Source organism: Mytilus trossulus, chromosome 14, assembly GCF_036588685.1.
Source record: "Mytilus trossulus isolate FHL-02 chromosome 14, PNRI_Mtr1.1.1.hap1, whole genome shotgun sequence".
In the NCBI taxonomy this organism is placed as follows: Eukaryota; Metazoa; Mollusca; class Bivalvia; order Mytilida; family Mytilidae; genus Mytilus; species Mytilus trossulus.
This window is the reverse complement of record NC_086386.1, coordinates 24238502-24256254: the sequence shown is the minus strand read 5'-3', so window position 1 is coordinate 24256254 and position 17753 is coordinate 24238502. Positions and strand designations below refer to the sequence as shown.

Sequence of the window (17753 nt, the reverse complement as noted above, 5' to 3'; positions counted from 1 at the left end):
GAGTTCCGATCCGTTTGTACGGGGAACATGTGGTTGCAACCCCTCTTTCATCGCATGTTCGATTTTTTGTTTGCAGTGTCGAAAAGGGTGATAGACAGCACTTTTATCAAGAAGTTAAGTGGAAGTTCTGCTATACATCTGACAGTAAGCAATTATTCTGAAGTACAAATGTCGACCAGAGGCATGGAACAGAGAGGAGAGGTTTTAACGTACCAGATGATAATCAGAGATTCCGATTTGAACTAAAGAAACAAATATTATATAAAGATATGTAGGAGAAATAATCTATATGAATAAAATCATGCCACAATAGGAACTCGTTTTTTTTTTTACAGAATTTGTCAAACGCATCCATAACATAAGAGATGTGAATGCATCCTTCATCTAGTTATAATACTGATGGTAATAATTTATATAATTTCTGAGATGATATACTATAGCAGTGCCATTGGTTTCACTTTTCTCTTAGTTCAAAGAACTTGAACTCTTTTTTTTTTTTTAAATGGGAGCCCTGTTCAAGAACATATGCTTAATTTTCGGAATTTTGTTTAAAGCTATATTTAAAAAAAATAAAATAAAACAGGTTGTACATTCTACATAAAATATGCCAGTCAACCGTAAATGTTAACACCCAAAAATGTCTTTAATATATTCATTTTTCAACTTACAAAATATGTCAAAGGTTTAAGCATCCAAAACATTACCATGTGACTTGAGTTTTTTATTTGTCAATATTAAGCAAACTCGATATTTTCCATAACATCATAATAGTTTCGATTTTATTTTTAAAACAACAAAGGACCAACTCTTGTACAAAACTGTAACAGATTATCAAAGACTGTCTAGTAAGTACAATTTAACCCAAGCCGTTGGTTGATTGTAAGTGTTTGGTGCAGAGACCGAAGTCTTGAGACAATAACATGGAAGTAAGTATGTATAAAAGTAACGTTTTCAAGAGCATAAGGGGGGGGGGGGGGGGGGCTTTCGTCGGAAAAATATAGGGAATCACTGAACACTGGAGCGGGCACTTCTTAACATAGTCAGCCCCCCGCCCAATGTAAAGTTCTGGATTCATCATTGAATATTGGTTTGTACAGTGCAAAGGAAGTCTTTATTTGTATATATATAAAAAGATAATGAAGTCGTTGCGCTGGTTATTAATATACGGGAACGAAAATTGAACTTCAAATGGTGAAATAAAGTGGGGGTAAGATTCATTAAAAAAAACATCGCTCTGACAAGAAAATCATACCCCTTTGAAGTCAAATGATTAACTTACTTCCTTGTTGAGTGATTGTTTCCTGGCTTGCTTTGGTCAGTAAAGTATTGTTGCATATTTCACACTCGAGTAACATATGCAAGCAGAGACCGATAAAGATGGGTTTTCAGGGGGCCAGGCCCACCCGTTTGTGGGGGAACAATGGTTGATTTGATGTGGAATCGCTGAAGTATGAGTGGAGCAAGCCCCCTCTTGGACAGCTAGTGGGCCCCCTTAATAATTTGTTTGGATCCACCACATGTGTAGTACATGAAATATGAAGACACTCGTGTACTACTATAGTACTTGACTTGTAATAGTGGGCATGTATGAGTAAAATAGAGTGAGCCACCGTATACGGTGAAAATTAATATAAGGGAACTTTGATATTCTTGAATCTGTTTCTGAGTTGTGAAAAACTATCAGTGGGACTGTTATTCGAGTAAAGAACTATAATACAATCGAGTCTTTATGTGATAAACTATAATAAAATTGAGTCCAATGTAAAACTGTTAAATAATGTCTTGCAAATTTTCCACTGTAGATAAACTATTAAGAAAGATAATTTAATACTGTATGATCGAACACAAACATAGCTAAACTATGACACCAAAGAAAAAGGACGCAAACTAAATTACAAGATCAATACATGATGTATAAAAAAAAAATAATTCCGAAAGTACAGTTGGTTAACACAAACAAAAGGAATACAACGATATAAATCTATGCTACCCCAAAAACTCAACTTCACAATGGTCAACCAATCCTAGTAACTGTATAACTAAGATGTAACAAAATGTGTAACAAAACCTTTTTAAATAATACAGAAATTAAAACTGTCAGTGTAATTATAATTGTTTAAGAAGAAAACGTGTCAAACATGCAAGTATTATTAAAAAAAAAGAAATTTAAATCACTCAAAAGTCATGTGATGTTACATATGTAGGACGGGGTGTGTTCGATGCGTAAATTAATTAACAAAACCCCGTCATATAACATCTAACTTTGAAATTGCGTACAAATGTCAAATTTAGGTGTGCCACTTTGGGAATGGTCTTAAACGATTGACAATTCATTTTTCAATTTTTGTAATTTTTCCCAGATTTTGTCTATGTCGGGCAAAAAAAAGTAGCAGTTTATAAGGAGACCCCCTAAATAACGTAACAACTTGACTTATGGTCGTTTTAAAAACGATTTTTTTTGTAAGTTGCATTGTTTACAATGCAAATATTTATAATGACTTTACGGAAAGTAACTTTTGTGACATCTTGACAACCGTAAACAAAGTTTATTTCACTTTTCTACCTTCTAAACACAAGAGGTCGAATTCTTTTGTTCTATTTAAATCGCATATCGGACTGTAACTAACCAGAAATGGGGTCGATTACTTTAAAACGTCACTGGGGTAAAGCTGATGACCGTAACTGCATTCACGGTCATCCCAAGATGTCGGATGAAAAATTAGGTCAGTATTTTTATTGTCTGTTTCTACATCATTTTCTTTACAAAGCATACTTTGATACGATGTAATTTATAAAAGATTCACACGGAAGTCACAAATCTTTACCGAGGAACGTGTATAAAACGGGAATTTGGATTTGAAAAATTCGCTAGGATGACCGTAAATCGTAATCGAGATGACCGTAACAGGATTAGCGATTCATAACAAGGCTGACCGTAATTGGTTAAAAGATGGCCGTAAATTGTTATGGATGACCGTAACTTTTAAAGGATGACCGTCAATTCTAAGTAATATTCATATTTGTATTCATAACTGTTTGTCGAGTTTGTCTCAATAGGGGTTCGTTTAGCGGTTATAGATATGTTTAATTTATCAATTTCTTTTCAACTATTTGCCGTATTTAGAGTTTATGACAATGATAGTAAATTGCATATTTCTCGTAAATAATTAAATATTTAAGGAATGACTGTAATATTTTTTCTGTCTATGAAGAAATAACATAAACAATTTGGTGCACACTGAATAACGCGCGTAGCGGGTTATTTAACAGTGTGCATCACATTTTTTATGTTATTTCGAATAGACAGAAAAAATATTACAGTAATTTCTTATAATTTAATTCTAAATTCCATTTTAAACCATGAAAACCATGAAAAAACGTTGATGACGTCACGGTCACATGAGTAAATTATGTCTATGGGCTCAGAACAAAATAATGTCAGCCAATCAGGATTCAGTTTCTCTATTTATTTGTGTTTATCTGCTTCTGACACGAGGAGGATTGCTGTAATTGCCTATCGCAGTCAACAGTATTTCCAATCAGGGTCCCAAAGCGGGCATTTATACAATAACCAATAATGAAAGTATATGCAAAAAACATTGTAAATTATATAACGTGACAGATATTATAATAGACAAATGACAATAAATTTGTTCATCTGTATAAAGGTATAGGAGACACCAATTCAAGGGACGATGCTGTAGGATATACTGTTGACTGCGATAGGCAATTACAGCAATCCTCCTTGTGTCAGAAGCAGCTGAACACAAATAAATAGAGAAACTGAATCCTGTCACTTAATTTTTTTTTTTTTTTTAATAACAACAATAACTAATTTTGCGAAACATGGAATATAAATCTGCTATTAGCAGTGTTTAACCAGGAATATACACAACTGTTTTCATACAGTTGAGTTATATTATGTATCACAAGACAGCAGCCGTAGCAACTTCTCTTGGGAATTTAAGTTAACGAAATTGGAACATGATTCAGATGTGAGATACATAGTGTCTGTCTTCGTTATATTTTGTGCAATAAAAGAGAAAATGAACTTCATTTTCAATATTACCAGAATTACATTGCTGACATACGGTCTAAGGTTTGGAGGAGTACCCTGGTATCGTTCTATTTTAATCTGCAAATGGTAAGATGACACCCTCAATTTTGTAAAAGATCTCCTACGCTAAAATTTTGTTATGCTATTTATAAAGATACTTTTCGAAACCATAATTATCCCTAACTGTCACACAAGTGCGGGCCTCTCCTTCTGATTTCTTGGTCAGTTGATCCTTCCAAAATTTGTATGTACGTCTCTTTTAATATTTTCCTGATGGTATTATATGAAATATTTTACCCATCATTCAGATTTGCAGAACCAGGAAGAGTTTTTAAAATGTGTTGGAGAAAGTAATACCATGACGATTTATACTTAGAATATAGAGATTTGAATGCTGGTATGCATCTTGTAATAAAGGAAATTATTCTTATGTTTTAATCCATAACATCTCCAAATTTCAGTGTACTTGGACGTTTTTAAAAATTTTCTTGAATTAATCAATTTAAACTTATATGGTCACAGACTGGAGTGAAGATCTGGAGTGTGTCATTATACTGTTTAAGTCAAAGTGTCGCTCATAAGTTTACCAAGGATAAAACACCTTGATTACAAAATGATAAGTATATTGTCTTTGTCAGATTCTTCATCCGATATTTGCATGGACAATGTACCCCAATTGAAAGTAAATTCAAATGAATGTACATACGAAATAGAAAGATAAATTAAGTATTGTGCGAATTTAGAAGGATTTAAAGAAGATATATTTGATGACTTTGTAAATTAAAACATACCCATTATATAATATTTAATTTAGATGAGTCTATTTTTATAGACGAACCGCGCGTCTGGCGTAATAAATAAAATTTTGATCCTGGTATCTATGATGAGTTTGAGTTTATTTATTTCAATACACATCTATCGTCATAACGTCAGAACATTAATAGCGAATATCATAATTAGCAGCGGTACCAAATGACAGTCAGGGGACTTTTACACTTTTACCTTGACTAAGATTAAAACTTGAAAGTACTTTAAATGAAAATAATTTTTACCGATCGAAGAAAATCTTTTATCGAAATGTTCTTGATTGATAAATATCAAACGCTTTAATTTTTTTTGTTTTTGCCAAGTTTGATTCAGGTATGTCATGTTCTTACGCAGAAGACAATCTTTACAAGTTTCGAATGCTCAGTCCGTTTCTGTGTGTGTTACATTTTAATGTTGTGTCGTTTTTCTCCTCTTATATTTAATGCGTTTCCCTCAGTTTTAGTTTGTTATCCCGATTTTTTTCCATAGATTTACGAGTTTGAACAACGGTATACTACTGTTGCCTTTATTCGAATATGATGTAATTTGGCCATAGCACTATTTATATGGTTAACACTGCTGCATCAATACAAATTTAAAAGACTTTTTTTTTATCACAGCTCATTTAACGAATTGAAGAAGTGTAAAAAGATTTTTTTATCTAAATAATACAACATAAAAATGGAACAGAAACAACTACGAAGAGGCAAAGTAATGGCAATTCATAAAATTATAATCATAAATCGGAAGAATTACAAAATGGATACATGAAAAGGAATGTTATCAATTTTTTTTTATATTATAGCCAATTTAATACCTTCTTATAATTATTGTCGATGTTAAGCATAAGATATTAAGTAATTTAAACATGTAGTGATATTAATATATGTTCGACAGATCTAAAATACTGACAAAGCAAATAAGAAGCATCGAGAACAGGGAACACAACACAAATTCTAAAAAAAATTACGAACAAATCCCAGAGTAATTGCTTTCTTTTCTTAACAAAATGCACAATTTGATTCCATTTTCTAATATTACTGTCACAAGTTCTTATTAGGATAATTTGTCTCTAGCCAACCTGCCATAGCATCATAATTGTGATCGACCCAGGCTTTATTATTATTAATGGTTTCAATTCCTTGTTTAAATCCATTTAATTTTAAAGAATTAGCTAACTCCAAGTGTTCTGTTTCCCACTTTTCAACCTACAAAAAGAGTAACCATTGTTAAAAAAAGTTATACAAATAATAAGTGTCGTACAATTTTAATTAGTTTTAGTATTTCATGAATTGTTAAATCAATTATAGAGATGTTAAATTTAAGAGAATTGAAAAAGTACAAATAGGTTCGTTTACACCTATATCGCTAATACTTGCAAATATTTACCTAGAATGGCAAAATTTGCCTTCTTTAAGATGGTCTACACACTGCTAAATAATAATTTAACATTAATTATTAACAAAGATTAGTTAATTTTCTTAAATACGATTATTACGTGACTCTTTCCGTACCACAACAGAAAATATCATTAGAGATAGTTCAAATTAAATGATAAATCACATTAAAACGAAAACAATCCGGATATAACTCTTGACAGCCCTTAAACACAAAATTAAACACGATTAGATTCTCTATTGTTAAATGCTTTATAACACAACATACCTCTGCTATATCATAATTTGTATACAATAACCTTGCCATTCCAAAAACAATCTGATTTAGCGCATAACTGTCCAGTCCAGACCTACAAGCAATACAGATATCATTTACATACACTAGTATGGAAGAAGTGAGTTTTCCTTATTGACTATAACTATTAACAATATTGCATTAAAAATATACTTATAATGTATTGTGAAAGGAACATCATTATAATACATTAATTTCAATTAATGCAATGTTTGCAATCTATCAACTTCTAAAAACATAATTCTTATAGCATTACTTATATTGCACATAAGTCAGATACTAAATGCAATTTGAATTGCATGTTATATAGATGTATATATAACTTCGTAACTTGAAAAAAGTAACATAATATTTTGTAAATGTAAATAAGAGATATTAGAAAAATAGTCGCACTAACTGTACTTACTTTTCGACAATAAACTTCCAATTCGAACGAACAAACCTCCAAGTCATTTGCAGACCTAGAGGGTTTGAAGCTACAGCCAAGATTGCAAAACGAGCATCTTGTGATCGAATTGTTGAGTCGCCTCTTCCTATGCTATAATCAAGATACCTTTAAAATGAAAAAAAATATTCGTTCATTGCACGGAAAGCGGATTGTAAAAATTAACTTTACAAGTAAGATGTAAAATATAATTTAGAATGGAAACGAGGAATGTGTCAAATAGACAACAGACCGACCAACGAGCAGAAAACAGTAGAAGGCCACCAATGGGTCTTCAACACAGCGAGAAAAATGCCTTTCCGAATACAGTGTTAAAGTCAAATGGTTAAAATTGTTAACGAATTTATTATAATTCAGCTATGATGGAAATGACAATGAATGACGTGTTTTGTTTTCATTTTTTTTATTTATATAAGAAAATTGATATGCTCTGTGTCTCATTTGCATAAAAAGAAAATATCTTTAACAAGGACTTTTATTTGAGATATATCAATGATTACAGTGACTTAGTAATTCAAATGAATCCCATGATATAATTTACCTGTGTAAAACCCAGTTGTCTGTAGAACAGCTCAATGCATCTAAGTAAGTTCTTTGATCATTGGAGGAACTGTTAGCATATCTACTGAAGAGGAAATCCCAGTCTTCTGAACTGCCATGTCTCAGAGCTGTACATAATACAGTTCGTCTTATATCTGGGGCTATGCTAAAATGTATGAACAAAAAATCAATAATTTTCTTTGTGCGATCTTAAATATATTGGACAATACAACAAAGTAAAATTGCACGATGACATTATATGCTTAAGATTCCGAGAAAGAGGTTTAATAGAAGTACATAACTAAAAGAAGTGTTATGTAGCTATGACAAAGTCCTTGTTGTGCCTTGGTAAACCAAAATTTCCATTCGAATGAAAAAATGATTTAGATGCAGCAAAATAACATGTTTATTGAGGGCATATCTTTTTGTAACAATTTCATATATCGTGAGTATGTGTGCGTATAACTTTATAATAAAAGAATAAAAACATTGAAACACCCAACTTTATCATTAACTTACATGTATTCTTCTATTTTGTCTCTCCATGCATTGAATATCATCGTAGCCTCATCTGTGCATGTTTTAATACCATATTTACATGCACGACTGGCTACAGAACTCTGAAGCAATCTGTAAACAAACGAGAAAAAATAGTCAACAATACATTTCTTATAAGTCTCGACTAAAATTGAGAAAATGAGAAAATTTGAAAACCCATTCAATATATTTTTTATTTTCCAAATAGTTGTCTTAAGGTTCATGTGGACCCTTCGTCTAAAAGAGCTGCATTTGAACCTAAAAATTTACTCAGAGTACAGACAAACTTGTGCACTTGGAAAAGTTTCAAGGCAGAGCATGCCCTAAGTAAAAAATTATTAAATATATCTTATGTTTTAGAAAACTTAAAACCTGACCAGATTTTGCAGTGCACTTATATTCATTTTTTTTAAATTTTGACGGGAAAATCCATTTTAGCCAAAGGGCCATATAAACATTAAGAATATAATATTGTGTCACAGAAACGAACAAATTTACTCTATTTGTAATATTTTATCTTGCATTGATATATCAGAATAAAAAAAACCTGATTACTTACATTTTCTGAACTGACTGCTTTATAGATATATTGAGCTGGTGTTCCATAAAAGTCTTGTTAACTTTGTCAATCATGAAGCGCTTTAAAAATAGAAGAACATAAGTATTAATAAATATCTAAAAAAACAAAAAAGTTTAATTTGTGTTGGACTGGTCTGCAGATATATTAAGCTGGTGATTTTGTTTAAAGTATTTGTATTAATTTATCAAGTAAAAAAGATGCCATGTAATAAAAGCAATTCAAGCATAAATGTGTGCCATATCCAAACAAAGCTTTGCTTATAGAGTCACGATTAATAAAAAAATCAATATGTCTTCAAGTGGCCATGCAGGAATTTCAATTAATACGAATTTTTTTTAAAGATCTTCTTCTCATTGTACATTATACGTAATGACCATAATGAAAATGTCTAAATTCAGAATTCGTTATATTGAGAAGCAGTAATTATGAAAAGAGAAGCAGAACATTGCAATAAAATAATTCCAAATCTTCATCCTTATCTGGCTGGGTATGTTGGTTCTAGCTCTAGGTTGAAAACCCTTGCCGTTTTAAAACAGAGAGTAACACTACCAATGTTATTTGATGTCCGCACTTGAGCACTGTCTACGGGACTACTGGGCATTTGATACCCTATATGGACAAAACGGCAACCCGCAATGACATTGATCCAGTGGTTGTTAACACTGATTTAAGACACCAGGTTTATAATGAAACACACAAGACGCAGGGTTCTTCGTGTTCATTCTAGTCGTCTTCATTCTAGTCATCATTATCTCTAGGTTCAAAATGTTTGAATTCAAATCAAAAACAAAATTGAAAAGCAAAAAATATAAAATTTGTTAAAGCTGTCTACCGCTTGGAATAGAAGGCACGATATATGCATATGGTTTTGTGTATCACTTTGCATATCTGTTTCGATAACAATTATGCAACTTGGTACATGCAATGGTTGCCTTTTCTGTACGCATGGGCGTTGAATCCACACATCATTTTATCAACTATACCTTTTCAATAAAGAAAAATGCGGATTGTTCGACAAAGGAGACATACAACATGTTCAGTCAAAATTAAATAAACTAACCATTCAAAGACTATTGGACAACCTTGAACACTAATAACATGTAATGCACTTAACTCATGTACACAACATATGCATTAACAATTACCCTCTCCCTAAGAATCTAAATATAAAACAAGGAGTTCAATAGAACTACTTAAAGGCATATACAAGACATTAACAACTTTTAAAATGACTCATTATTTCGTCTGTTAAGATAACATCAATATTGATATATATCATTAACAAATTCTGTCAATATAGTTTTCATGTTATTGCATTTTTCAAATACATACTTCAAAATTTCCATAAACTTGTGTTGAAACCAACATTCTATCTAGGTATGCTAATTCTTTTACTGCTGCTCCCCAAGGAATATATTCTGTTTCGTTATTTAGATAATCCAACGTGTGCAAAGCAGTCTCTATATCCAAAATGCCTGCTCTAAAAAAGTAAAAATAAATTTCTTTAGAGAACCGCTCTTTTGGTATTCATAAAGGTAGTTAGGGCTTTGCAGATTACACTCATGCAACATGCGTTATTTAAAGACACAATCAAAATGAGCACAGATAATCAAATGAGACTTTGTTTCGAATTTGTTCATATCATAAGAACCATGCATATATGGCGGTTTCTACAATATCAGCCTTCCAATCCGGAGTACATTAGTTGGCTAATGATTTTAGTTGGTTTCGTGTTACTTTAGTCTTTATTTTTAAGTTCTCTGCTTTTATGTTTTGTTGACCTAGTTTTCGTTCGTTGTCTGTCGTTATTTTGTCATTGCAACATTAGTTTCTAATGAGTTGATAATGTCCTTGGTATCTCCCGCCAATATGTTAAAACATTTTGTTCCCTTATACATTATAAGGAAGCTATTAAATCAAGAGTTCCAAATGGTGAAGTTGAAATCATCCCTTCGTAAATTTTACGGACGCCATCACGAGTTGGTTGACCGTTATGGAATAACCGTTTCACAAATGATATCGGATATGTTCGATATGTTCCTTACGTCGTAACTACAATCCCCTTCCCTTTCATGAATTTGACCTACCGAATTAGACTATTTACCGGATTTGTAATCACATAAGCAACACGACGGGTGCCGCATGTGGAGCAGGATCTGCTTACCCTTCCGGAGCACCTGAGATCACCCCTAGTTTTTGGTGGGGTTCGTGTTGTTTATTCTTTAGTTTTCTATGTTGTGTCATGTGTACTATTGTTTTTCTGTTTGTCTTTTTCATTTTTAGCCATGGCGTTGTCAGTTTGTTTAAGATTTATGAGTTTGACTGTCCCTTTTGTATTTTTAGTCCCTCTTTTGATAACTTTAACTGGAAATGCGTACGTATGAATTTACTCTTGGTGTACATATAGTTGGTTGTGATTTTGATTGGTGTGTGGGTAAGGCATGATACTTCTTTTATATATTCTTCATGTGGATACAATCGTTTGACAAGAAAATGATCAAATATTTATTATAATATCGGAACTGAACCTGGTTAAAAATACAACTTCACATAAAGTCAGTAGATGTATAATAATGGAATGTTCTCAATATTTAGAATCAACATAGGACATATTGATTTCATTGAAAAGTTAACGAATTTTATGTAACTGCCATACAAGTGAGATGAAAGGATAGCAAAGAAACCCGGTTGAACCCACTATTTTCTTTACAGTGTCCTTTACCAAGTCAGGAATATGGAAGTTGTGATCACATAGTCCGTTTCTATGAGTGTTGGCGTTGGTTTTTATACCTGTTCAACGTTTCGGTTGCTCCATTTTGTCCATTTATAGTTGATTTGTTTCAGTCGGTTTTGGTTTGTGACCCGGATTTAAATTATGGCTATTGAATAGCGTATAATCCTATTGCTTTTATTTACCAAGGTTAAGTGTGATACGGGGAGTCCAGAAACCTTTTCTCATTGTTAAATACTCTATTTAAGAAATAATTCCTTCATGTCATGCTCTATGCTCATTTTAACATGGGTAGGCATTATATTTGTCGATATTTTACACTGAGGGTAAGCGAGGTGTAAAATTTTGTCAAATATAATGCCTACACTTGTTAAAATGAGCATAGAGCATGACATAAAGGAATTATTTCGATTCTAATAGGACAAATGTAGTATTTTTATAGGTCGAAGCGTAAGAAAATACCGTAAAAACGTTTGGCTTTTCCTGTTTCCTCCCCGAGGAGTCTGTGCATTACAATGCATATTTGATATGTTTAAAAAACACTAGCAGGGTAAATTTATGTTGTTTAATGAAAATATATAATAAAAGTTTATGCTAGCTGCTTAAATGTATACATTTTAAAGGATAACGATGGAAATAACGATTATATACACAGTAAGTTCGTGCGCATGTGTCAAACATATTTTTTATGCTCATTAGAACACGGCTTTGTTTACAAAGCGTAATAAGAACGTCATATTAGAATGTAAACTCTTGATTTTTTTTTAAATGATTTTTCATTTGTATTTGCTTTAAAAAAATAATTAATTTGTTATTGTCCTTATGTGGCCTTTTAATTGTTGATTTGTAAATGTGAACAATAGCTAGATGGAAAGCTTCACAATGCACTATACGTTGAACGTTTGTCAGTTCATAAAATGTTTATGCAAAATACCATCTTATGAAAAGGCAGAACAAAGTCATGTGTTAAACACATATGTTTCTGAAGTCGACTTGATCTCGGCATAACATCTGACGGTGGTAAAACCAGACGTCTTGCATGCAATTATTTATAATACTTACTTATTAAAAGCCCACGCATCACTTATGAGAGCAGCTCTGTTTACCACGTGAATAATCTGCATTTGAAAAGGTATATGCTTATGGTGTTGCCATTTCATTTATTTGTTTGTCAAATCTATTGATTACTGTTACATAAAATTGTATAACTTAATGTATATATAGTTAGTTATCAAAGGTACCAGAATTATTATAATTTAGTACGCCAGACGCGCGCTTCGTCTATATAAGACTCATCAGTGACGCTCATATAAAAATATTTATAAAGCCAAACAAGTACAAAGTTGAAGAGCATTGAGGATCCAAAATTTCAAAAGGTTGTGCCAAATACGGCTACGGTAATCTATGCCTGGGATAAGAAAATCCTTAGATTTTCGAAAAAATCAAAGTTTTATAAACGGGAAATTCATAAAATTGTAGAAGATCAATTATCAATTTGAATAAAGCAAAATATTTCAAGAACAGTACAGTAAGAATCTAAAAACCCAACAACGTTAACATAAAGAATAGTCCACATTGTGATTTTCATTCATTTATCGATATTTTGTACTAAAAGCTTTTGTTATCATTATACATTCAAAATACTGACTTCTTGGTTAATGAGAGTTAATTAACCTCGAGTTAAATACGAGCTTTTAAAATATTACATCAGATAGAGAATTTAATTATAGCAACTCTAACTTTATATATAGTGTTAATTAATCAGATTAAATTATAAAATACATTAAAAAATCTAGGGTATAGAATGAAGCAGAAGAACTAAAACAAAAAGTAACATAAGCTGCTTACATTATGATTGTGATTAAGTTGTTCGTTTATTTTTTTCCAAATGGCTATATCATAGTTTACTCGGAAGTAACCATATTCTTGGATATTAAAAATAATCCAGCTGTAGTTGCTATGTGCAGTTTCATTAACCACGATGGTTATATCTGGAATATCATGAAAACTCCAACATTAGTACAAATGCATTTAAAGTAAATACATATACATATATTTTCTTATCATCGAAATAAGACGAGAATTATTAAATAGTCAATATATAACGAACTTGGATGCAACTACTAGATAACCCGATGGACTTACCCAATGAAGGAATCCACATTATGCAGTCCATTATAGAGACATTCAACTGACAAACGAGAATTCTTTAACCGAAAGGTCAATCCTAACATGTGACAGCAGTATTACAGCAACATATCAAAATATAAACGTTAAAGTTAGATGGAGAGGCTTTTTTTTCCAATTGGAACGAAGCATTCAAATCAGCTTGTTAAATGAAACTTAGCCCAAAAAATTGATGTCCCCACTTCATCTTGTGTAACTCAAGTAAAATAAAATGCATAACACACACACATTCTAAAAGTGGAAAGTTACTGTCATGGCAAATTAGAATATTCATGATAAATGTACATTTTTTATAGGAGGTATATTGAATGAGAACCCTTCGCCTCGATGCATTGAAAACGTTCTTGTAATGGCAAACGAAAAGTCTCATAGTGTTGTGGTCGACATGAAAACAATCCTAAAATTGATATTTACCATTGAGGTTGGAGTTCATCATCCATAGTCCTCTTGAAGTTGTGCACCAATGACCCATAGAATCAACTATTTTTACCCTGAGATCGCTGTTTAATACCCATAATATAAGTTATATGGTTCGTTACTGACCCCCTATGGATCCATAGAGGGTTCGCTACTGACCCCCTACGGATCCATAGAGGGTTAATAAAATTCATAGGGAGTTCGGCCGTATGGATTTTATTCACCCTCTATAGAGTCGTAGGGGTCAGTAGTTAACCGAATAACGAATTTATCGCACGCTGGACTTTTTCTGCTGCGCTTTATTTAAGAATTGAATGCTTCTTTTTGTAAATTTATAGGGTGGTAAAAGCGTTGACCGAAGTACATTTTGTATGAAGCGCGGAAGCGCTTCATTCTAAAAATGTACGCACGGTCAACGCTTTTACAACCCTATAAAGTTTCAAAAAGAAGTATTCAATACTTATAATTAAATTTTATTAGCTAAAATCATGAAAACACGATTTTTATCCAGTTTTATTTAATTGACATGTGCACTTTTTTGTGGGACCTCGTGTCATCATGCATGATAAATGTTATTGTCTGATGCAATTGTTTACGGAATAACATGTTAGCCAATCAGAATAACGTATTATAATGAAACTTACATCTAATGTAATTATTGAAAAACAAACAATGAAACACTACAACATTAATAGATGACGTCACCATTACCGCGACTTTAATCCCCTATGAAATTTACTAACCCCCTACAGTCTTACAGGGGGTCACCACGTGACGGCGTTAAACCAATCACAACGTGATTATTTACCTGTGGTGCGATAAAGGCCATGATGATGATCGACACGTTGTCTTACAGAGATTGACCTACGTACCAAAGTCAAAAGAACACGTTTTGGTCAGCACAAAGTTTTCTGATCTGATTTGATTTTTTTTGTTTTAACGCCACTTTTAAACACCGCATTTAGGCTATTTCGTGGGAGCCAGTTTTATTGGTGGATCATGCCGGAGTGCCCGGACAAAACCATCGACCTTCGATATGAAAACTGATAATCCTAGTCAATTAAGATTGGAGTCGAGTGCCCCCGGACGAGCGGGGTTCGAACTCACAACCTCAGTATTAACTGACTAGTGATTACAGTAGTAACTACTTAGACCACTCGGCCTTAGAGGCCCCTCAAGGCTTTGTTAAATTAAAAGATAAAAAAAAAACTGAAATAATAAGAGGAAAAAGTATATCTTCCTCTGTGAAAGTGACGACATTATTAAAATGTTAAATAGGAAGTAAATGTCAAATGTCATTTGCCCGAAACCGTTGAAATAATGAAAATAGAGCATGGGTATAAACAGGCACTAAAGATTGCCAACGTCTTTTATGTGTCATTCATATACACTTGCACAAAAACACCTAACAGCCAACATTTCATTCAAATAATAAAAAAAGAAGATGTGGTATGATTGTCAATAAGACAACTGTCAACAAGAGACAAAAATGACACAAAAATTAACAACTATAGATCACCGTAGTGTTTATTAATTATGTATATTAATTATATACCTTATTAATTATAATAATTATATATCAATGTGTAACATATAAGAATAACACAAATCAAGTATGATATCAATTTATGTTACCTGTCGTATTCATCCAGGTAATATTCCGATAATCTTGTTCAAAATCTGGATGTACATTTGTCGTGTAAGTAACTGGAATTTCCCATAAATATCTGTAAAAATTATCACCACTACTTAAAAAAGAATATGACGTTACAATTTGCATTACAAGCTATAGCAAAACGTTTGTTCTACGACAAATTAAACTACCATACAGCTTTCTAAATTATTTATCAGACGTACGCTCGAAAATCGGGTTCGATTCCATAAGAAATTTTGCCATCATGTGTTATAATTCTATGTCATACAAGTGAAAGGTTTAGATAGCTATTAAACAAGATTTAATCCACTTTTTTCTACATATTAACGAAACGTCTATACCAAGTCAAGATTAATGACAGTTGATTTCGATTTGTAAGATTTGTTTGAGCTTTTAATTTGCCATTTTATAACGGACTTTCCGTTTTGAATTGTCCTCATAATTCGGAATTTGTGCTATTTTACTTTTCATGATAAAGAAATTGTACTGAATCTACGACTGCTATTATAGACTTAACTAATAGATATGGATCCCCGGATGAGTCGCCTCTGTGATACAGTTCACACGCTCCGAGAAAATATTGTTATTTTTATGATAAATAAGTTTTCCATTACTCGAAGTAGTTATACCGGTATAGTTAGGTAGATAAATTACATATCAGCGTCACTATTTACATTTTATTCAGAAATACATGTACTTTTATTACGTAACAGTGAAACAATTGAATGAAAATTAGACCAAATAAAATATAATTGGACTAACTTCCTGAAATAAATGACTTACGTTTGATTGTCTTGACTGCTGTTTCTAAGTAGGAAACGTTGCTGTGTTAACTTGAAACCAGTACTTGTACTTGTAACAGTGATAAGAGGGTAGTTTTTCTGTTCTACCCATGTATCCATTACTCTTCTGACATCTATATTAGTTCCATTAGCTTTTGATTCCTGAAGCGATGATATGTTACATTTATTGAGTGTTTCCTGCTCTAGTGGTAAACGATTTTGTTTTTAAAGAAATGAAATGCATTATATATCTTATATTTTCCATTGAAATTTAAAGGCTCTTTATACAAAACAAACCAACAAAAAACAAAACAAATCAAAGAGAAATACAAGTTTAATCGTAAGAAAAGATTGTTCCGGTAACTGCGAGTACTTAGTGTCATTTTGGTGTTGGGATGAACAAGTACCCGGTCACGTCAACTCTGTGTTTTTGGTTAAATGTATTTCTATTTGGATCCATCTGATGAGTTATGCCTTATTCGACTGTTTTTTATAGTTCGTTCTTATGTTGTACTGTTACAGCATCAGGGTTGGGATACCACTAACATGTTTATCATTTCGTATGTATGTGCTTGTCTCAAGTCAGGAACTTGTAATCCAGTGGTTGTCGTTTGTTTCTGTGTTACAAATTTGTTTATTCCTGATTATCTTGTACATTAATAAGTCCGTTAGTTTTCTCTTTTGAATTGTTTTTACATTTGTGATTCCGGGACCCTTTATAATTGACTATGCAGTATGTGCTTTGCTCATTGGTGAAGGCTTTACTGTAATCTATAGCTGTTAATTTCTGTGTCATTGTGGTATCTTGTTGAGAGTTGTCTCATTGGCGATCATACCACACCTTCTTTTTATATTAACAGGTATCTTTAAAAGTGACATCTTACTTGTTTGTCGTTTAATTTTAAGTAAATGTTTTGTTTGTTCTCCTAATCACGCATGTGTCAGAGTGAAGTAATTATCTTTGACGGCCTTCGTTGTCTTGTCAATGATTTAAATTCGAATCGAAACATGTGTATCTTACTATTATTGGATCTCACTTTTCTCCTAATTCGATTCTTGTACTTAAAAATCCATACACAGATTTTAAAGGTTTGAAATATTAAGCAGGCTAATATTTAAAGAAGTTTAATATACATATGAACCATATACATGTATACTCAGTATTTACATACAGCTGATAATGCCATCCACAGATCGTCATGTTGTGCACTGCCATATTCTCTACTTTTGATGTAATCCTACAAAAAGTAAAAAAAAAGACATGAAGAAAAGTGTCACACAGAACATAATTGTAGGACCACGAAAAACTATGATACCGATTCTG

General features: G+C 32.2%; 1 protein-coding gene across 1 annotated transcript in view; it reads right to left on the bottom strand.

Moving 5' to 3' along the window:
• Positions 1-5529: 5529 nt before the first annotated feature.
• The window catches only part of LOC134696299 (aminopeptidase N-like), a 29868-nt gene continuing 17644 nt past the window's right edge, over positions 5530-17753 (bottom strand). The window contains exons 10-21 of the mRNA XM_063558013.1: positions 17602-17667; positions 16431-16591; positions 15629-15720; positions 13238-13380; positions 12452-12507; positions 9991-10138; positions 8638-8717; positions 8061-8171; positions 7543-7707; positions 6963-7109; positions 6530-6611; positions 5530-6072 (exon numbers count right to left, since the gene is read on the bottom strand). Coding sequence (XP_063414083.1) covers positions 5908-6072; positions 6530-6611; positions 6963-7109; positions 7543-7707; positions 8061-8171; positions 8638-8717; positions 9991-10138; positions 12452-12507; positions 13238-13380; positions 15629-15720; positions 16431-16591; positions 17602-17667 — 1416 coding nt within the window. The 3' untranslated portion in view covers positions 5530-5907. The remainder of the gene's footprint in view (positions 6073-6529; positions 6612-6962; positions 7110-7542; positions 7708-8060; positions 8172-8637; positions 8718-9990; positions 10139-12451; positions 12508-13237; positions 13381-15628; positions 15721-16430; positions 16592-17601; positions 17668-17753) is intronic.